This window comes from Odontesthes bonariensis, chromosome 21 (genome assembly GCF_027942865.1).
Source record: "Odontesthes bonariensis isolate fOdoBon6 chromosome 21, fOdoBon6.hap1, whole genome shotgun sequence".
NCBI classification, from domain to species: domain Eukaryota; kingdom Metazoa; phylum Chordata; class Actinopteri; order Atheriniformes; family Atherinopsidae; genus Odontesthes; species Odontesthes bonariensis.
The window spans coordinates 1,268,839-1,289,715 of NC_134526.1; the positions used below are offsets into that span (position 1 = coordinate 1,268,839).

At 49.7% G+C, this 20,877-nt stretch overlaps 2 protein-coding genes across 4 annotated transcripts in view; one reads left to right on the forward strand and one right to left on the reverse strand.

Annotated features, from left to right (window-relative positions):
• Nucleotides 1-4,092: 4,092 nt before the first annotated feature.
• thoc6 (THO complex 6) lies at nucleotides 4,093-9,664 on the forward strand. The gene is made up of 12 exons (XM_075453776.1): nucleotides 4,093-4,237; nucleotides 4,754-4,845; nucleotides 7,352-7,416; nucleotides 7,516-7,619; nucleotides 7,718-7,804; nucleotides 7,914-7,985; nucleotides 8,077-8,179; nucleotides 8,286-8,335; nucleotides 8,420-8,482; nucleotides 8,784-8,894; nucleotides 9,333-9,461; nucleotides 9,532-9,664. Exons 1-12 carry the CDS (start codon nucleotides 4,223-4,225, stop codon nucleotides 9,610-9,612), a joined length of 972 nt encoding a protein of 323 aa, XP_075309891.1. The 5' UTR covers nucleotides 4,093-4,222; the 3' UTR covers nucleotides 9,613-9,664.
• A 1,082-nt stretch (nucleotides 9,665-10,746) lies between these two features.
• Nucleotides 10,747-20,877, reverse strand: part of med15 (mediator complex subunit 15) — a 31,846-nt gene continuing 21,715 nt past the window's right edge. For all 3 annotated transcript variants that reach the window (XM_075453692.1, XM_075453691.1, XM_075453690.1), the window contains 9 exons: nucleotides 19,411-19,526; nucleotides 18,369-18,496; nucleotides 18,166-18,300; nucleotides 16,229-16,292; nucleotides 16,057-16,123; nucleotides 13,375-13,532; nucleotides 13,138-13,304; nucleotides 12,263-12,361; nucleotides 10,747-11,169 (listed from right to left, as the gene is read on the reverse strand). In XM_075453692.1, the coding sequence (XP_075309807.1) occupies nucleotides 11,033-11,169; nucleotides 12,263-12,361; nucleotides 13,138-13,304; nucleotides 13,375-13,532; nucleotides 16,057-16,123; nucleotides 16,229-16,292; nucleotides 18,166-18,300; nucleotides 18,369-18,496; nucleotides 19,411-19,526 (1,071 nt within the window). In that variant the 3' untranslated portion in view covers nucleotides 10,747-11,032. The remainder of the gene's footprint in view (nucleotides 11,170-12,262; nucleotides 12,362-13,137; nucleotides 13,305-13,374; nucleotides 13,533-16,056; nucleotides 16,124-16,228; nucleotides 16,293-18,165; nucleotides 18,301-18,368; nucleotides 18,497-19,410; nucleotides 19,527-20,877) is intronic.

The window sequence follows — 20,877 nt, forward strand, 5'->3', positions numbered from 1 at the left end:
GTGGGTTAGAGGGGCCCCGGGCCGGTGGGTTAGAGGGGCCCCTGAGCCGGTGGGTTAGAGGGGCCCCGGGCCGGTGGGTTAGAGGGGCCCCGGGCCGGTGGCGTTTCCTCTCCGCGTATTTTCAGCGGAATTGTGCCGCCGCTGCAGCGGCTCGCAGCGGTTAGCATCGCGGCTAGCCCGGAGCTACACAAAGATCTCGACAAACACAGAGGGTCGGTGGGTTAGAGGGCCGGTAGGTTAGAGGGGCCCCGGGCCAGTGGGTTAGAGGGTCGGTGGGTTAGAGGGCCGGTGGGTTAGATGGCCGGTGGGTTAGAGGGGCCCCAGGCCAGTGGGTTAGAGGGTCGGTGGGTTAGAGGGGCCCCGGGCCAGTGGGTTAGAGGGTCGGTGGGTTAGAGGGGCCCCGGGCCAGTGGGTTAGAGGGTCGGTGGGTTAGAGGGCCTGTGGGTTAGAGGGCCGGTGGGTTAGAGGGGCCCCGGGCCAGTGGGTTAGAGGGCCGGTGGGTTAGAGGGCCGGTGGGTTAGAGGGGCCCCGGGCCAGTGGGTTAGAGGGCCAGTGGGTTAGAGGGTCAGTGGGTTAGAGGGTCGGTGGGTTAGAGGGCCGGTGGGTTAGAGGGTCGGTGGGTTAGAGGGCCGGTGGGTTAGAGGGGCCCCGGGCCAGTGGGTTAGAGGGTCGGTGGGTTAGAGGGCCAGTGGGTTAGAGGGCCGGTGGGTTAGAGGGCCGGTGGGTTAGAGGGGCCCCGGGCCAGTGGGTTAGAGGGTCGGTGGGTTAGAGGGCCGGTGGGTTAGATGGCCGGTGGGTTAGAGGGGCCCCAGGCCAGTGGGTTAGAGGGTCGGTGGGTTAGAGGGGCCCCGGGCCAGTGGGTTAGAGGGTCGGTGGGTTAGAGGGGCCCCGGGCCAGTGGGTTAGAGGGTCGGTGGGTTAGAGGGCCGGTGGGTTAGAGGGCCGGTGGGTTAGAGGGGCCCCGGGCCAGTGGGTTAGAGGGCCGGTGGGTTAGAGGGCCGGTGGGTTAGAGGGGCCCCGGGCCAGTGGGTTAGAGGGTCGGTGGGTTAGAGGGCCAGTGGGTTAGAGGGCCAGTGGGTTAGAGGGTCGGTGGGTTAGAGGGTCGGTGGGTTAGAGGGCCGGTGGGTTAGAGGGGCCCCGGGCCAGTGGGTTAGAGGGTCGGTGGGTTAGAGGGCCGGTGGGTTAGAGGGGCCCCGGGCCAGTGGGTTAGAGGGTCGGTGGGTTAGAGGGCCAGTGGGTTAGAGGGCCGGTGGGTTAGAGGGCCGGTGGGTTAGAGGGGCCCCGGGCCAGTGGGTTAGAGGGCCAGTGGGTTAGAGGGCCAGTGGGTTAGAGGGCCGGTGGGTTAGAGGGGCCCCGGGCCAGTGGGTTAGAGGGTCGGTGGGTTAGAGGGCCGGTGGGTTAGAGGGGCCCCGGGCCGGTGGGTTAGAGGGCCAGTGGGTTAGAGGGCCAGTGGGTTAGAGGGCCGGTGGGTTAGAGGGCCAGTGGGTTAGAGGGTCGGTGGGTTAGAGGGCCAGTGGGTTAGAGGGTCGGTGGGTTAGAGGGTCGGTGGGTTAGAGGGCCGGTGGGTTAGAGGGGCCCCGGGCCAGTGGGTTAGAGGGTCGGTGGGTTAGAGGGCCGGTGGGTTAGAGGGTCGGTGGGTTAGAGGGCCAGTGGGTTAGAGGGCCGGTGGGTTAGAGGGCCAGTGGGTTAGAGGGCCAGTGGGTTAGAGGGCCGGTGGGTTAGAGGGGCCCCGGGCCGGTGGGTTAGAGGGCCAGTGGGTTAGAGGGTCGGTGGGTTAGAGGGCCAGTGGGTTAGAGGGCCAGTGGGTTAGAGGGCCGGTGGGTTAGAGGGTCGGTGGGTTAGAGGGCCGGTGGGTTAGAGGGCCAGTGGGTTAGAGGGCCAGTGGGTTAGAGGGCCGGTGGGTTAGAGGGGCCCCGGGCCGGTGGGTTAGAGGGCCAGTGGGTTAGAGGGCCAGTGGGTTAGAGGGTCGGTGGGTTAGAGGGCCAGTGGGTTAGAGGGCCAGTGGGTTAGAGGGCCAGTGGGTTAGAGGGTCGGTGGGTTAGAGGGCCGGTGGGTTAGAGGGCCAGTGGGTTAGAGGGCCGGTGGGTTAGAGGGTCGGTGGGTTAGAGGGCCGGTGGGTTAGAGGGGCCCCGGGCCAGTGGGTTAGAGGGCCGGTGGGTTAGAGGGCCGGTGGGTTAGAGGGCCGGTGGGTTAGAGGGTCGGTGGGTTAGAGGGTCGGTGGGTTAGAGGGTCGGTGGGTTAGAGGGTCGGTGGGTTAGAGGGCCGGTGGGTTAGAGGGCCGGTGGGTTAGAGGGCCGGTGGGTTAGAGGGTCGGTGGGTTAGAGGGTCGGTGGGTTAGAGGGGCCCCGGGCCAGTGGGTTAGAGGGGCCCCGGGCCAGTGGGTTAGAGGGGCCCCGGGCCAGTGGGTTAGAGGGGCCCCGGGCCAGTGGGTTAGAGGGCCGGTGGGTTAGAGGGGCCCCGGGCCAGTGGGTTAGAGGGGCCCCGGGCCAGTGGGTTAGAGGGGCCCCGGGCCAGTGGGTTAGAGGGGCCCCGGGCCAGTGGGTTAGAGGGCCGGTGGGTTAGAGGGCCGGTGGGTATGTGTGTGCGTGCGTGTGCACGTGCATGTGTGTGTCAGTGTGCGTGTGCATGTGCGTTTGTGCGTGCGTGTGCACATGCGTGTGTGTCTGTGTGCGTGTGCATGTGTATGTGTGTGCACGTGTGTGCGTGTGCACATGCGTGTGTGCATGTGCGTGTGCATGTGTATGTGTGTGCACGTGTGTACATGCGTGTGTGTGTGTGTGCATGTGCGTGTGCACGTGTGTGTGTGCACGTTCGTGTGCAAGTGTGTGTGTTTATGTGTGTGTGTACGTGTGCACGTGTGTGTTTGTTTGCGTGTGAATGTGTGTGTGTGTCTGTGCACGCGCGTTTGTGTGTGTGCATGTGTGTGCACGTGCGTTTGTGTGTGTGCACGTGCATATGTGTGTGTGCACGTGTGTTTGTGTCTGTGTGCGTGTGCATGTGTGTGTGTGTGTGCGTGTGCACGGGTCGGTCTGTTATAGAAAATATTCCATATTTTCCAAAACTTGTCAAGTTTGTTCTTTAAAATGTATATTCTGCAGTATCCATATTGCCTAGTTATTGTCAGAGTACTTATGTCCTGTTCTGGTAGCTGCTGTACGGTGCATCTGACAATGAAAGACCACCATTTGTGGATCCAGAAGATTTGATCCATTTCCCTTCAATCAAACCTTTATTTAACCAGGAATAAAAAATAAATCATGGGTTTTATCTATCTATCTATCTATCTATCTATCTATCTATCTATCTATCTATCTATCATCAGTGAACTAATCTGCCTCTATGGGTTCAAATAAAGAAAAGTCCAGAAAACTAAAACCTGAGCGACTGAAGAGCCTGGGCTCCACGGGGCCACAACAAAAGGACCCGAAAACAATGGAGGAAACATTAGAAACAACAACAATAAGATTCTGTTGGAAACATAAAGCATTTAAATGTTCATGATCTAATAAAGTCATATACTTTGTGAATAATTCAAATTTTATCAGATCGTTTGGAAACTTATTTTGTTCTCTTCTTGTGTATTTTGAACCTTTTGTGAAACCCCCCCCACATAAAACAAACATATTCAACAATTTAATCCTTCTTTGTGTTTTATTTGATGTATTTTATCACATAAGAAGAAATAGTGATTTAAACTAACCTTATTTAAAACCTGCTGCTTTATTTTTATGTAAAAACTTGAGATGAATATAAGAAAGATTTTAAGCTTTAAAACCTAACGGATTCATTTAAATACAGATGTTTTAAAGCTTAAAATGATTAAATATTTAATTTGATGTATAATAATGATTAATTATTAATAATTAAAAATTATTAATAATTATTGATAATTATTATATATTATTATACATTATTATAATAATTATTATAATAATCTTACTTAAAAATATCATTTAAAGTCATTTTTAAACGGTCTTAAGAGGTTGAACCAACAACATTCATTCATCTTTATTTGCGTCTGTATGTCAGGATCCTCCAGCTCGGCTCCGTCCTACATGTCCCAGGATGCTCTGCGGCTCCCCTGACGTCATATGTCATCGCCCCGCTTCTTGCCTTTCCCTCCCGCAGCATCGTCGGTGTCTCTCCGCTGTTTCTGAGCCGTTTCTGAGCTCTCGGTGTCTTTCTGCGGTCTCGGTGCTTCTGGAGGCCTGAAGAAGAGCAGGATGGGTCCCGTAGAGGTGAAGTTTGTTCCCTTCCTCATGCTTCGCGGTTCTGAAAGGACGGGGAAAAGCTAAAAGCCGCCGCTGCTCTGCAGGCGCTTTGTTTTTGTGCCGATGCTGACGTTCATATCTAAGGGTGTACAGAAAGTTTATGTAGAAAATAACAACAAAAACCTGAGAAACTGCTCTTATTTACTGTTGTTTAATCAATTTAGTCCAAAGAGTTCTGTTTTTTTAAGATTTAAAAAAAAAAAAAACAGAACTCCGTTTAAAAATCATCAAAATTAATGTGTTCTTTCGTATTTGTAAAACCAATGTAGCATCAAATAACAATTTAAAAACATTCCCATCTTGAGGTGAAGCGTCTCTTTAATTCGGGTTGTGTTTGGAGCAGTTATGAGACAGATTTGGCCAATTTATTCACCTCTTTATTCACCTGTTCGACTGTAAGCCGGCTCCTGATGAACGGGACTTCCGGTTGACCCCAGCTGTACGGGACTTCCGGTTGACCCCAGGTGTTCTCTCTGTTGGCAGCTCCTCCACATGTCGGTTTTCTCCCAGAGTTTCTCCCCCTGCGGACGCTTCCTGGCAGCCGGGAACAACTACGGGGAGATCGCCCTGTTCAGGTGGGACGAAACAAACGCACCCGCTCACACTTACCTGTCCTCACCTGTCCTCAGCCTAAAGTTCTCACCTGTCCTCACCTGTCCTCAGCCTGAAGTTCTAACCTGTCCTCAGCCTAAAGTCCTCACCTGTCCTCACCTGTCCTCAGCCTAAAGTTCTCACCTGTCCTCAGCCTAAAGTCCTCACCTGTCCTCAGCCTGTCCTCAGCCTAAAGTCCTCACCTGTCCTCAGCCTGTCCTCACCTGTCCTCAGCCTAAAGTCCTCACCTGTCCTCAGCCTAAAGTCCTCACCTGTCCTCAGCCTAAAGTCCTCACCTGTCCTCAGCCTAAAGTCCTCACCTGTCCTCAGCCTAAAGTCCTCACCTGTCCTCAGCCTAAAGTCCTCACCTGTCCTCAGCCTGTCCTCAGCCTAAAGTCCTCACCTGTCCTCAGCCTATCCTCACCTGTCCTCAGCCTAAAGTTCTCACCTGTCCTCAGCCTAAAGTCCTCACCTGTCCTCAGCCTAAAGTCCTCACCTGTCCTCAGCCTAAAGTCCTCACCTGTCCTCAGCCTAAAGTCCTCACCTGTCCTCAGCCTAAAGTTCTCACCTGTCCTCAGCCTAAAGTTCTCACCTGTCCTCACCTGTCCTCAGCCTATCCTCACCTGTCCTCAGCCTAAAGTCCTCACCTGTCCTCAGCCTAAAGTCCTCACCTGTCCTCAGCCTAAAGTCCTCACCTGTCCTCAGCCTAAAGTCCTCACCTGTCCTCAGCCTAAAGTCCTCAGCCTATCCTCAGCCTAAAGTCCTCACCTGTCCTCAGCCTAAAGTCCTCACCTGTCCTCAGCCTATCCTCAGCCTAAAGTCCTCACCTGTCCTCAGCCTAAAGTCCTCACCTGTCCTCAGCCTAAAGTCCTCACCTGTCCTCAGCCTAAAGTCCTCACCTGTCCTCAGCCTAAAGTTCTCACCTGTCCTCACCTGTCCTCAGCCTAAAGTCCTCACCTGTCCTCAGCCTAAAGTTCTCACCTGTCCTCACCTGTCCTCACCTGTCCTCAGCCTAAAGTTCTCACCTGTCCTCAGCCTAAAGTTCTCACCTGTCCTCAGCCTAAAGTCCTCACCTGTCCTCAGCCTAAAGTCCTCACCTGTCCTCAGCCTAAAGTCCTCACCTGTCCTCACCTGTCCTCAGCCTAAAGTCCTCACCTGTCCTCACCTGTCCTCAGCCTAAAGTCCTCACCTGTCCTCAGCCTAAAGTCCTCACCTGTCCTCAGCCTAAAGTCCTCACCTGTCCTCAGCCTAAAGTCCTCACCTGTCCTCAGCCTAAAGTCCTCACCTGTCCTCAGCCTAAAGTTCTCACCTGTCCTCACCTGTCCTCAGCCTAAAGTTCTCACCTGTCCTCACCTGTCCTCAGCCTGTCCTCACCTGTCCTCACCTGTCCTCACCTGTCCTCACCTGTCCTCAGCCTAAAGTCCTCACCTGTCCTCAGCCTGTCCTCACCTGTCCTCAGCCTGTCCTCACCTGTCCTCAGCCTGTCCTCACCTGTCCTCACCTGTCCTCAGCCTATCCTCACCTGTCCTCAGCCTAAAGTCCTCACCTGTCCTCACCTGTCCTCACCTGTCCTCAGCCTGTCCTCACCTGTCCTCAGCCTGTCCTCACCTGTCCTCAGCCTAAAGTCCTCACCTGTCCTCAGCCTAAAGTTCTCACCTGTCCTCACCTGTCCTCAGCCTGTCCTCACCTGTCCTCAGCCTAAAGTTCTCACCTGTCCTCACCTGTCCTCAGCCTGTCCTCACCTGTCCTCAGCCTAAAGTTCTCACCTGTCCTCAGCCTAAAGTCCTCACCTGTCCTCACCTGTCCTCACCTGTCCTCACCTGTCCTCAGCCTAAAGTCCTCACCTGTCCTCACCTGTCCTCAGCCTGTCCTCACCTGTCCTCACCTGTCCTCAGCCTATCCTCACCTGTCCTCAGCCTAAAGTTCTCACCTGTCCTCACCTGTCCTCACCTGTCCTCAGCCTGTCCTCAGCCTGTCCTCAGCCTGTCCTCACCTGTCCTCACCTGTCCTCAGCCTAAAGTTCTCACCTGTCCTCACCTGTCCTCACCTGTCCTCACCTGTCCTCAGCCTAAAGTTCTCACCTGTCCTCACCTGTCCTCAGCCTGTCCTCACCTGTCCTCAGCCTAAAGTTCTCACCTGTCCTCAGCCTAAAGTCCTCACCTGTCCTCACCTGTCCTCACCTGTCCTCAGCCTAAAGTCCTCACCTGTCCTCACCTGTCCTCACCTGTCCTCAGCCTGTCCTCACCTGTCCTCACCTGTCCTCAGCCTATCCTCACCTGTCCTCAGCCTAAAGTTCTCACCTGTCCTCACCTGTCCTCACCTGTCCTCAGCCTGTCCTCAGCCTGTCCTCAGCCTGTCCTCACCTGTCCTCACCTGTCCTCAGCCTAAAGTTCTCACCTGTCCTCACCTGTCCTCACCTGTCCTCACCTGTCCTCACCTGTCCTCAGCCTAAAGTTCTCACCTGTCCTCACCTGTCCTGTTGTGTTTCAGCCTGTCGGCGGCGCTGAGCCCGGACGCCACCGCGGCCAACCAGAAGCCTGTTCTGACCTTCACAGGTGAGTCCTGAACACCTGTGCGGTGCGTTTGATTCGCGCAGCAGCCGTCTGATGAACATTTGTAACCTGAGACGAACTCGCCGCCGTGTCGTCCTCCAGCTCACGAAGGTCCCGTCTTCAGCCTGCTGACCAACGACGGCGTCCTGCTGAGCGCGGGAAACGGCGAGGTCAGCGCCTGGAGCTGGACGGAGCTCACCAAGAAGGTGAGGCGCTCTGAGCCGCCGCCGCTCGCCGAGCCGTGGGGCCGCCGCCGCACGTCTGACACGTGCACGTCTGACACGTGCACTTTGTTTCTCCTCAGAACGTGAAAGCGCTGTGGACCAAGAGGCCGAGCTGCAGGTCCAGCCTGGAGATCCCAGAGATCAACTCCATGGTCATCAACGCCCGGGTAGGAGCGCACACAGGCCAGCTTTATACGTAACCATGGAGTAACCATGGAAACAAAACTGTAACCTGTGACTTCTGTGTGCGTGCACGTGTGTGTGCACGTGTGTCAGGATAACAGTCTGGTGGTGGGCGGAGGCGACAACAACATCCACGTCCTGGACCTGGAGCACGGGCTCTTCAAGGTGCGTGACCTTTTACCTTCCGTTGTCCTGGCAACCGCAAACGCCACGTAACCGGCGCCGTGCTTGCGTGTGCGTGCGTGTGTCCCCGCAGGCGGTCCTTCAGGGCCACACCGACTACGTGCACTGCGTGTGCATGAGGGAGCGGGAGGCGGAGCTTCTGTCGGGCAGCGAGGACGGAGCCGTGAGGATGTGGGGTGAGTTTACCTCCGTGATGAAGGTGATGATGATGATGATGATGATGATGGTGGCGTGATGGTGAAGGTGATGAAGGTGATGATGATGATGGCGTGTTGTGTTCAGACAGCAGGACGGGCCGCAGCGTTCACTGCATCGAGGTCCATAAGTACGAGGTGAGACTCCGCCCCTTTGTCCAGCTGCTCGTGGCGTTCGGCCTTAAATCGATAAGAAAGTGAACAGAGTCTGGTGTGTTTCAGAGCTGCGCGCGGCCTCAGCTCGGGAAGTGGATCGGCTGCCTGACCGCCGACTCTGATTGGATGGTGAGAGCACGTGATGCGCTCAGGGACCGCTGGGAAAAGCCGGGACCGACCTGAGGAGGAAACGGCTGAAACATGATCAGAAGAATTTGTGTGATAAAAGTGCAACAATGTGCCGCGTTACAGAGTTTAATCCAGATGTTACAGAGTTTAATCCAGATGTTACAGAGTTTAATCCAGATGTTACAGAGTTTAATCCAGATGTTACAGAGTTTAATCCAGATGTTAGACAGTTACTTCCAGATGTTAGACAGTTACCTGAGCTTCCAGATGTTAGACCTGACCTTTGTGTTTGTGGCTGCAGCTGTGCGGCGGGGGGCCGGCCCTCTCTCTGTGGCACCTCCGCTCCCTGTCGCCCACCTCCATCTTCCCGCTGAGCGGCTGCCAGCGCCAGGCGGCGTTCCACCAGGACATGGTGAGGAACCAGGAGCTAAGCTCCGCCCCTGTGTGTGCTAAGCTCCGCCCCCTGTGTGTGCTAAGCTCCGCCCCCGTGTGTGCTAAACTCCGCCTCCGTGTGTGCTAAGCTCCGCCTCCTGTGTGCTAAGCTCCTCCCCCGTGTGTGCTAAGCTCCGCCCCCGTGTGTGCTAAGCTCCTCCCCCGTGTGTGCTAAGCTCCGCCTCCTGTGTGCTAAGCTCCGCCCCTGTGTGTGCTAAGCTCCGCCCCCTGTGTGCTAAGCTCCGCCCCCTGTGTGCTAAGCTCCGCCCCTCCCCCTGTGTGCTAAGCTCCTCCCCGTGTGCTAAGCTCCGCCCCCCCCTGTGTGCTAAGCTCCTCCCCGTGTGTGCTAAGCTCCGCCCCCCCTGTGTGCTAAGCTCCGCCCCCCGTGTGTGCTAAGCTCCGCCCCCCTTGTGTGCAGGTGCTGGCGGTGGGCGAGGGCGCCTGTGTGTCTCACTGTCAGCTGGGCGGAGAAGTCAAAGCTCAGATCCCGTGCACGCCGCAGAGCCTCAACACGCTGCAGCTCAACACCAGGAGCTCCGAGCACCGGGTGAGTCCCTGAACGCAGCACCAGCGGAGAGGTTAAAGGTGAAAGGTTAACGGTGTGTCTGTGTTCTCAGGTGCTGACGGTGGGCGGCAGCAGCAGCCACATCGACGTCTTCACCAACCTGTCCTACAGAGCCTTCTCCCTCAGGTTCTGAACCTGCTGCAGCTTCTCCACAGAACTCAATAAAATCTGCTTTTATAAAAACAGTTTGTGTTGTTTGGAACTTCAGAAAACGGGTCAGACCCAGGATCAGAGGGACTGGAACGCACGGTAACTCTGAGAAGAGCCGTATCAAATATATTATAATATGATTATTATAGTTTAGTCTAAAACCGCAGAAGGTTCATTCTGATTGGCTGCAATTCATATAAGGATCCAGATCGGGTTCCTCGATGTCTGATTACTGAAGAGAGCAGAGGTGCATCATGGGAGCTCCCCCAGCTTAACTATGGGATGTTCCAGGGTGACCTCAGCCATCCCTAAATAAGCTTTATCAGGAAGGAAAGTTTAAAGCCTGGTCTTAAAGGCAGAGAGGGGCCTGATAACTGAAGGCTCTGCCTCCCAGGAACAGGAAGAAGGAGTTTATACACCTCAGACGCCCTGATATATGCTCCCAGGAACAGGAAGAAGGAGTTTTACACCTCAGACGCCCTGATATATGCTCCCAGGAACAGGAAGAAGGAGTTTATACACCTCAGACGCCCTGATATATGCTCCCAGGAACAGGAAGAAGGAGTTTATACACCTCAGACGCCCTGATATATGCTCCCAGGAACAGGAAGAAGGAGTTTTACACCTCAGGCGCCCTGAAATATGCTCCCAGGAACAGGAAGAAGGAGTTTTACACCTCAGACGCCCTGATATATGCTCCCAGGAACAGGAAGAAGGAGTTTTACACCTCAGACGCCCTGATATATGCTCCCAGGAACAGGAAGAAGGAGTTTTACACCTCAGACGCCCTGATATATGCTCCCAGGAACAGGAAGAAGGAGTTTTACTCCTCAGACGCCCTGATATATGCTCCCAGGAACAGGAAGAAGGAGTTTTACACCTCAGACGCCCTGATATATGCTCCTAGGAACAGGAAGAAGGAGTTTTACACCTCAGACGCCCTGATATATGCTCCCAGGAACAGGAAGAAGGAGTTTTACACCTCAGACGCCCTGATATATGCTCCCAGGAACAGGAAGAAGGAGTTTTACACCTCAGACGCCCTGATATATGCTCCCAGGAACAGGAAGAAGGAGTTTTACACGACAAACAGCTGATTGGACCAAACAAGAAAAGCTTCAAGGTGATGAAGTGACTTTATTTATAAAAGCAAAAACACACGAGCGGAGCAGACAGACTTCAGTGCGAGCCGCCGTCTTCACTCGTCTGCGATACAAAAAACAAACTCGACCTCAAACTAAACCGACAGTGATGCATTCATGGAGCAGAAGCATGTCAGAAAACAGTCCAATTCCCCCTGAATGCACCGGGAGGAGAGTCCAGAAGCAGTTTCATCCTTTAACGTTGGACTGTAGTGTTTCTCGGGCGGGCGGTGGGCGGGGCTTCGGCTGGTGGGCGGGGCTTCAGGCGGCAGACAGGCAGGCCTGGCGGACGCTCTGAGCCCAGGTGTTGAGCAGCTCCGTCACCGAGTGTTTGTCCGGCAGCTGAAGCAGTTTGGACGTCATGTTTCTGTGAACCGTCTGCAGGAAGCTGTTCGCACCTGAGAGAGAGAGAGGGGGCGTCAACATCATGATGTCGGAGGTGGAGGAACCTTTCTGCCTGAGTCACTCTTATTTCACAAAGATTTTATCCTGCAAACTGTTACACAGGCTTATTCTGTCAGTTAAACTGTGAGAAACTTTTAAATAAAAACTATTTAACAGAAAAAACTGACGTAATGAACCAGCTTTCAGCCTCAGTGATGTGACCAAAACATCCCTCCTGCTGATACTGATACCAGGACTACAGAACAGCATCTGTTAGCGTTCTAGCTACCATCCAGCTGTGTTAGCATCTGTTAGCTTTTCTTAGTAGCATCTATTAGCTTTGTAGCTACCTTTCAGCTGTGTTAGCATCTGTTTACTTTTCTTAGTAGCATCTATTAGCTTTGTAGCTACCATCCAGCTGTGTTAGCATCTGTTAGCTTTCTAGCTACCTTTCAGCTGTGTTAGCATCTGTTTACTTTTCTTAGTAGCATCTATTAGCATCTATTAGCTTTGTAGCTACCTTTCAGCTGTGTTAGCATCTGTTTACTTTTCTTAGTAACATCCAGCTGTGTTAGCTTTGTAGCTACCATCCAGCTGTGTTAGCATCTGTTAGCTTTGTAGCTACCAACCAGCTGTGTTTGCATCTGTTAGTTTTCTAGCTACCATCCAGCTGTGTTAACATCTATTAGCTTTGTAGCTACCATCCAGCTGTGTTAGCATCTGTTAGTTTTCTAGCTACCATCCAGCTGTGTTTGCATCTATTAGCTTTGTAGCTACCATCCAGCTGTGTTAGCATCTGTTAGCTTTCTAGCTACCAACCAGCTGTGTTAGCATCTGTTTACTTTTCTTAGTAGCATCTATTAGCTTTCTAGCTAACATCCAGCTGTGTTAGCTTCGGTTAGTTTTCTAGCTACCATCCAGCTGTGTTAGCATCTGTTAGCTTTCTAGCTAACATCCAGCTGTGTTTGCATCTATTAGCATCTGTTAGCTTGAGCTGAGCAGAACATGGTGGGAGTTAAACGCAGAGTAATGGCGTTAACAGGAGGAATGATTTCCACCTGATTTAAATGAGTGTTGCTGTGCAGCTCTGAGCAGGAAGTGACTCACCGTACTGCTCGCCGTCGTCGGCCCAGTACGGGCTCTGATCCGGGTAATCTGCAGGAACGCTGAGCTGCAGAGGCGGGACGCTGGGCAGGTTCTTATCGTCTGAGAGAGAACAAACACCAACATCAGTTTAATGGAGGAGCTGCGCAGAAAATCAAACCTACAAACCTCCAGTTCATCAAACCTCAGGCACGTGACCCAGCTGCTGTCAGCTCATAAAAAGGACATAATCTGTGGCCACGCCCACTGATAAAACCCAAAGTTTCAATAACCTTTAATCTCAGGACGATCTGGACCGATTTCCAGAGCTGTAGGATGAAATCTAACAGAAGAGTTTGTTAAAACGTCACCCGAGTAAAACGCCAAAACCAAAGTAAAAGAGTCAAAAATGAATCCAAAAGTAGCGTATAGCTTTTAGCATTTAGCTTTATTTTAAATGTGCTGCCATATGAATGAAAGTGCCATAACATTTGTTGTGCAAACACACTTTTAACATCAGCATCTTTCTGTAGTTTTTATGTAGAAGCCTCGCTCCACTGTCTGTTTCCTTGAATGACTTGCTGCTATCAGTTGTGTGTTTTGCCTTTAAGTGATATTTTAGACTGGAACTACTACGCTGAGAAGACAATTCAACTTGGCAGTGTTTGAACCAAAATGGCCGACTTCCTGTTGGGTTTGAATCTCTATGAGCTGCAGTTTCACGGCTGTGAAACTCAAATGTGGAACGTTGTGAGATGGAGGAAAGAGAAAAACAATCATGAACACTTTGAACAGGATTCAGGACAGATGAGGACAGAATAAACTCCACAGGTGATGAACCCGTCTCCATGGTGACCACTAGATGGCCGTTCACCTTGACCTTTGCGCTCTCGACTCACCCAGCTTGCAGACGAGGTGCACGGTGCCGTTGTTGCTGCAGAAGGACGGGTCCAGGTTGACCAGGAACTTGACGTCGAGGCGGGCCACCTCCCCCTGCAGGATGTTGGGGATGGTCTGCCGCTCGTCTTCTTCGTGCTTCCTCTTCCTCCCGGAGACGTTGGGGCCTCTGAGGAGGAGAGAAACCCGTCAAACACTGAGCCGTGACGGCCGGCCGGCGTCTCTGAGGCCACACCTACGTGATGGGCGGCCCGTGGATGGCGGTCATGGCGGGGGCGAATGTCCGATATAGGGAGTGGTTGAAGACCGGCGAGCGGATGTTGGCCATGACGGCGTCCAGCAGCGGCTGACACAGGTACTGCTGTTTGGTTGGGACGGGCGGAGGCGGCGGCGTCGGCTGAAACAAACAGAACAAAGCTTGACTCATCAGTCCGGAGAGAACGGAGAATCCAAACCGAGGTTCGTCTGATGGAAAAAAAAAGAGTAAAAAACCAAAAGTAAAAGAGAAAAAAACAAAGTAAGAGCGTCAAAAACCAAAGTAAGAGTTCAAAACCAACGTAAAAGAGTTCAAAACCAACGTAAAAGAGTCAAACCCAACGTAAGAGAGTCAAAACCAAAGTAAGAGAGTCAAAACCAAAGTAAGAGAGTCAAAACCAAAGTAAAAGAGTTAAAACCAAAGTAAAAGAGTTCAAACCAAAGTAAAAGAGTTCAAAACAACGTAAAAGAGTTCAAAACCAAAGTAAAAGAGTCAAAACCAAAGTAAGAGAGTCAAAACCAAAGTAAAAGAGTCAAAACCAAAGTAAGAGAGTCAAAACCAAAGTAAAACAGTCAAAACCAAAGTAAGAGAGTCAAAAACCAACGTAAGAGTCAAACCCAACGTAAAAGAGTCAAAACCAAAGTAAAAGAGTCAAAACCAAAGTAAAAGAGTCAAAACCAAAGTAAGAGCGTCAAAACCAAAGTAAGAGAGTCAAAACCAAAGTAAAAGAGTCAAACCCAACGTAAAAGAGTCAAAACCAAAGTAAAAGAGTCAAAACCAAAGTAAAAGAGTCAAAACCAAAGTAAAAGAGTTAAAACCAAAGTAAGAGAGTCAAAACCAAAGTAAGAGAGTCAAAACCAAAGTAAAAGAGTCAAAAACCAACGTAAGAGTCAAACCCAACGTAAAAGAGTCAAACCCAAAGTAAAAGAGTCAAAAACCAACGTAAGAGTCAAAACCAAAGTAAATGAGTCAAAAACCAACGTAAAAGAGTTAAAACCAAAGTAAAAGAGTTAAAACCAAAGTAAAAGAGTTCAAAACAACGTAAAAGAGTCAAAACCAAAGTAAAAGAGTTAAAACCAAAGTAAAAGAGTTCAAAACAACGTAAAAGAGTCAAAAACCAACGTAAAAGAGTCAAAACCAAAGTAAAAGAGTTAAAACCAAAGTAAAAGAGTTCAAAACAACGTAAAAGAGTCAAAACCAAAGTAAAAGAGTTAAAACCAAAGTAAAAGAGTTAAAACCAAAGTAAAAGAGTTCAAAACAACGTAAAAGAGTCAAAACCAAAGTAAGAGAGTCAAAACCAAAGTAAGAGAGTCAAAACCAAAGTAAGAGAGTCAAAACCAAAGTAAAAGAGTCAAAACCAAAGTAAAAGAGTTAAAACCAAAGTAAAAGAGTTCAAAACAACGTAAAAGAGTCAAAACCAAAGTAAAAGAGTTAAAACCAAAGTAAGAGAGTCAAAACCAAAGTAAAAGAGTTCAAAACAACGTAAAAGAGTCAAAACCAAAGTAAGAGTCAAAACCAAAGTAAAAGAGTCAAAACCAAAGTAAAAGAGTTCAAAACAACGTAAAAGAGTCAAAACCAAAGTAAAAGAGTTAAAACCAAAGTAAAAGAGTTCAAAACAACGTAAAAGAGTCAAAACCAAAGTAAAAGAGTTAAAACCAAAGTAAGAGAGTCAAAACCAAAGTAAAAGAGTTAAAACCAAAGTAAAAGAGTTCAAAACAACGTAAAAGAGTCAAAACCAAAGTAAGAGAGTCAAAACCAAAGTAAAAGAGTCAAAACCAAAGTAAGAGAGTCAAAACCAAAGTAAAAGAGTCAAAACCAAAGTAAAAGAGTTAAAACCAAAGTAAGAGAGTCAAAACCAAAGTAAAAGAGTCAAAACCAAAGTAAGAGAGTCAAAAACCAACGTAAGAGTCAAACCCAACGTAAAAGAGTCAAACCCAACGTAAAAGAGTCAAAACCAAAGTAAGAGCGTCAAAACCAAAGTAAGAGAGTCAAAACCAAAGTAAAAGAGTCAAAACCCAACGTAAGAGTCAAAACCAAAGTAAGAGAGTCAAAACCAAAGTAAGAGTCAAAACCAAAGTAAGAGAGTCAAAACCAAAGTAAAAGAGTCAAAAACCAACGTAAGAGTCAAACCCAACGTAAAAGAGTCAAAACCAAAGTAAAAGAGTCAAAACCAAAGTAAGAGCGTCAAAACCAAAGTAAGAGAGTCAAAACCAAAGTAAAAGAGTCAAAACCAAAGTAAAAGAGTCAAACCCAAAGTAAGAGAGTCAAAACCAAAGTAAAAGAGTCAAAACCAAAGTAAAAGAGTTAAAACCCAAAGTAAAAGAGTTAAAACCCAAAGTAAAAGAGTCAAAAACCAACGTAAGAGTCAAAACCAAAGTAAAAGAGTCAAAACCAAAGTAAAAGAGTTAAAAACCAACGTAAGAGTCAAAACCAAAGTAAAAGAGTCAAAACCAACGTAAGAGTCAAAACCAAAGTAAAAGAGTCAAAACCAAAGTAAAAGAGTTAAAAACCAAAGTAAAAGAGTAAAAAAACCAAAGTAAAAGAGTCAAAAACCAAAGTAAAAGAGGGGGGGGGCCCTGTTCCACACATTATGGGGGGGCTTTTCCTGACTGAACCTGAATCCTGAAGCCTTCCCATCGGCTGAATCACAGGCGGAGCTTCTTACCACGGCCATGTCGTTCTTCAGCTTCTCCAGAGCGATCTCACACTTCTGCAGCGTCTTCAGGGGACACCTGCAGGTCACATGACACAAGAGAGCCAATCAATGAGGGCGACAGATCAATGAGGGCCTGTCAGCTTCCTGTCAGCTTCCTGTCAGCTTCCTCAGAGGTTCCTACCTGGTGTTTGGGTCTGTGAGGATGTTCAGGAGACTCTTCATCTTACTCAGGTCCTTCTTCCTGTCTGAAACACACCAAACAATCACACATCAGCCTCCACTTCCTGTTCCTCTGGTCACACTAAACATGGAGGTCACCTGTTTTCATGCTTTGTGTGGATGTTTTCTGTAGAATAAAGTTTAAAATCAGATTAACTGACAGCTTTAAACTTATTTTCCCATGCTGTTGTAAGAAGGTGGAAACAGTGAAACCCCCGCATGGCTTCCATCTTTGTTTCCTCCTTCTGTTGGATAAAGGTCCAAACTGTTTGAATCTCCATGTTGGGGTTAAACTGTTATAAAATCATTTTTATTGTTGTTTGTTTTGCTGTTCTGTTCCATTCATTCATTAAGAATCAGGTGATCTGAGCTGCCAGCAGGGGGCAGCAGAAAATGTAATTTAATTATATTATTTATTACTATTATATGATAATCTATAATACATAATATAATATATTACTTTACTTTTTTATTTATTTAGTCATTTATTAGTTAGTAGTAGTATTTTTATTAGAATTGGTATTGTTATGGTTAATATACAATCATTGTAAATATTAATAACTTTTTCAGCTACTTGACTAATTTGAATTTCCCCCATTGGGGGATGAATAAAGTATTTTTCTATTCTATTGCGTTTCTGTATTTACTTTATTTTCTTGTAATTTGTGGCTTTATGTGGGTCACTTTCATCATCTGTGCAGCACTGAGGTCAACCCCGGTTGTTTTAAATGTGCTATAAATAAAGTTTGAGTCCAGATGTGGCCTGTTGGTTACGAGGCTGCGGACGCCGGACGATGCCTTTGTTCAATCAGCCTCGTTTGTCTGTTACCCCAAACTGAGTAAAACAGGCTGAAGGTCCCACATTAGCACCAGATAACGGACGTGTTTTATCTGAATTATCCCTGAATTCAGCCGTCTTCATGTTCCAGATGTTCCAGTAAACTGATGGATGAAATGAAACGCCGTATCAGTGTTAGCTCCTGCAGCTAACAGGAAGCGTTTGGCCGTTAGCTCACGCAGCTAACAGGAAGCGTTTGGCCGTTAGCTCCTGCAGCTAACAGGAAGACTTTGGCCGTTAGCTCATGCAGCTAACAGGAAGCGTTTGGCCGTTAGCTCACGCAGCTAACAGGAAGCGTTTGGCCGTTAGCTCACGCAGCTAACAGGAAGCGTTTGGCCCTTAGCTCACGCAGCTAACAGGAAGCGTTTGGCCGTTAGCTCACGCAGCTAACAGGAAGCGTTTGGCCGTTAGATCCTGCAGCTAACAGGAAGCGTTTGGCCGTTAGCTCACGCAGCTAACAGGAAGCGTTTGGCCGTTAGCTCACGCAGCTAACAGGAAGCGTTTGGCCCTTAGCTCATGCAGCTAACAGGAAGCGTTTGGCCCTTAGCTCATGCAGCTAACAGGAAGCGTTTGGCCGTTAGCTCACGCAGCTAACAGGAAGCGTTTGGCCGTTAGCTCACGCAGCTAACAGGAAGCGTTTGGCCCTTAGCTCACGCAGCTAACAGGAAGCGTTTGGCCCTTAGCTCACGCAGCTAACAGGAAGCGTTTGGCCGTTTGGCCCTTAGCTCATGCAGCTAACAGGAAGCGTTTGGCCCTTAGCTCATGCAGCTAACAGGAAGCGTTTGGCCGTTTGGCCCTTAGCTCATGCAGCTAACAGGAAGCGTTTGGCCCTTAGCTCATGCAGCTAACAGGAAGCGTTTGGCCGTTAACTCATGCAGCTAACAGGAAGTGTTACTGCCTTCATAAAGTTTGGGTCTTTAATCCTGTTGGAACCTGGTTGTTCATCTATTTCCAGATGTTTTACATGAAATCAGCTGGATGAAGCCTCTGAATAATGACATCACCAGGGCGCAGAGCTCCCGTCTTCCTGTGGATGAAAATGTGACGCGGCGGTGGCTGACCTTCGTTTTTGTCGATCTTGTTGATCATGCGGCGCAGCGGCTCGATGTACTTGGACAGCTGTTTGAGTTTCTCCATGTACTGCTGGTCCTCCAGAGACGTGGCCCCCGCCGGGCTCATCACCGAGCTGGGGTTACCTGAGGACACGTGGGCGGCGTTAAATGTGCTCACAGCAGATTTAAAACATTTACAGGTGCTGTGGTACCTGGAGTGTTGAGCGGGCCAGGTGAGGGGACTCCGTAGTTCTGGGGGGTTCTGGAGGTGGCCGGGCTCGGGGAGGGCTGAGGGGACGGGCTGGGCTGGAACCCCCCCGGGGACGGAGTGGGTCCAGAGCTGCAGAGAGGAGGCAGAGCGGTTAGCGGTTAGAGGTTAGAGGTTAGAGTTTAGAGGTTAGAGGTTAGAGTTTAGAGGTTAGAGGTTAGAGTTTAGAGGTTAGAGGTTAGAGGTTAGCGGTTAGAGGTTAGAGGTAAGAGGTTAGAGTTTAGAGGTTAGAGGTTAGAGTTTAGAGGTTAGAGGTTAGAGTTTAGAGGTTAGAGGTTAGAGGTTAGAGTTTAGAGTTTAGAGGTTAGAGGTTAGAGGTTAGAGGTTAGAGGTAAGAGGTTAGAGTTTAGAGTTTAGAGGTTAGAGGTTAGAGGTTAGAGGTTAGAATTTAGAGGTTAGAGGTTAGAGGTTAGAATTTAGAGGTTAGAGGTTAGAGGTTAGAGTTTAGAGGTTAGAGGTAAGAGGTTAGAGTTTAGAGGTTAGAGTTTAGAGTTTAGAGGTTAGAGGTTAGAGGTTAGAGGTTAGAATTTAGAGGTTAGAGGTTAGAGGTTAGAGGTTAGAATTTAGAGGTTAGAGGTTAGAGTTTAGAGGTTAGAGGTAAGAGGTTAGAGTTTAGAGGTTAGAGTTTAGAGGTTAGAGGTAAGAGGTTAGAGTTTAGAGGTTAGAGTTTAGAGGTTAGAGGTTAGAGGTTAGAGTTTAGAGGTTAGCGGTTAGAGTTTAGACGTTTAGAGTTTAGAGGTTAAAGGTTAGCGGTTAGAGGTAAGAGGTTAGAGTTTAGCGGTTAGCGGTTAGAGGTAAGAGGTTAGAGTTTAGCGGTTAGCGGTTAGAGGTTAGAGGTTAGCGGTTAGAGTTTAGCGGTTAGAGGTTAGAGGTTAGAGTTTAGAGGTTAGAGGTTAGAGTTTAGCGGTTAGCGGTTAAAGGTTAGCGGTTAGCAACAGGAGGTGGAGGGACGGGTCTACGTCCTGGCATCAGAACACCTGTGGTACCTGGCAGAGTTGGGCTGTGAGGTGGGGGGCTGCGGTGACGGCTGGGGAGGGGGCGGCATCTGCGGCGTGGGCACCTGCACAGGTGAGGGTGATGACATCATGGCGTGCTGCTGCACCTGTGGAGGGGACAGAGATGGGTTTCCAGGTGAGAATGGTCAGGTTACATTTATCTCTACAGTCGTTTCCTGTTTCCTGTGTTTTCTCCTGGCGTTCGTGTCTCTCTGGTTATTTGCAGTGTTTTCTCCTGGCGTTCGTGTCTCTCTCTGGTTATTTGCAGTGTTTTCTCCTGGCGTTCGTGTCTCTCTGTGGTTATTTGCAGTGTTTCCTCCTGGCGTTCGTGTCTCTTTGTGGTTATTTACAGTGTTTTCTCCTGGCGTTCGTGTCTCTCTGTGGTTATTTGCAGTGTTTTCTCCTGGCGTTCGTGTCTCTCTCTGGTTATTTGCAGTGTTTCCTCCTGGCGTTCGTGTCTCTCTGTGGTTATTTGCAGTGTTTTCTCCTGGCGTTCGTGTCTCTCTGGTTATTTGCAGTGTTTTCTCCTGGCGTTCGTGTCTCTCTCTGGTTATTTGCAGTGTTTCCTCCTGGCGTTCGTGTCTCTCTCTGGTTATTTGCAGTGTTTCCTCCTGGCGTTCGTGTCTCTCTCTGGTTATTTGCAGTGTTTTCTCCTGGCGTTCGTGTCTCTTTGTGGTTATTTGCAGTGTTTTCTCCTGGCGTTCGTGTCTCTCTGTGGTTATTTGCAGTGTTTTCTCCTGGCGTTCGTGTCTCTCTCTGGTTATTTGCAGTGTTTTCTCCTGGCGTTCGTGTCTCTCTCTGGTTATTTGCAGTGTTTTCTCCTGGCGTTCGTGTCTCTCTCTGGTATTTGCAGTGTTTTCTCCTGGCGTTCGTGTCTCTCTCTGGTTATTTGCAGTGTTTCCTCCTGGCGTTCGTGTCTCTCTGTGGTTATTTGCAGTGTTTTCTCCTGGCGTTCGTGTCTCTCTCTGGTTATTTGCAGTGTTTTCTCCTGGCGTTCGTGTCTCTCTCTGGTTATTTGCAGTGTTTTTTCCTGGCGTTCGTGTCTCTCTGTGGTTATTTGCAGTGTTTTCTCCTGGCGTTCGTGTCTCTCTCTGGTTATTTGCAGTGTTTCCTCCTGGCGTTCGTGTCTCTCTGGTTATTTGCAGTGTTTTCTCCTGGCGTTCGTGTCTCTCTCTGGTTATTTGCAGTGTTTTCTCTGGCGTTCGTGTCTCTCTCTGGTTATTTGCAGTGTTTCCTCCTGGCGTTCGTGTCTCTCTGTGGTTATTTGCAGTGTTTTCTCCTGGCGTTCGTGTCTCTCTCTGGTTATTTGCAGTGTTTTCTCCTGGCGTTCGTGTCTCTCTCTGGTTATTTGCAGTGTTTTTCTCCTGGCGTTCGTGTCTCTCTGTGGTTATTTGCAGTGTTTTCTCCTGGCGTTCGTGTCTCTCTGTGGTTATTTGCAGTGTTTTCTCCTGGCGTTCG

Bases quoted from the DNA above. Each gene is read 5' to 3' on its own strand.
- thoc6 (XM_075453776.1), top strand. The intron at 4,846-7,351 runs GTGGGACGAAAC...GTTGTGTTTCAG, and splicing joins GGGGAGATCGCCCTGTTCAG to CCTGTCGGCGGCGCTGAGCC. The intron at 7,620-7,717 runs GTGAGGCGCTCT...GTTTCTCCTCAG, and splicing joins GGACGGAGCTCACCAAGAAG to AACGTGAAAGCGCTGTGGAC.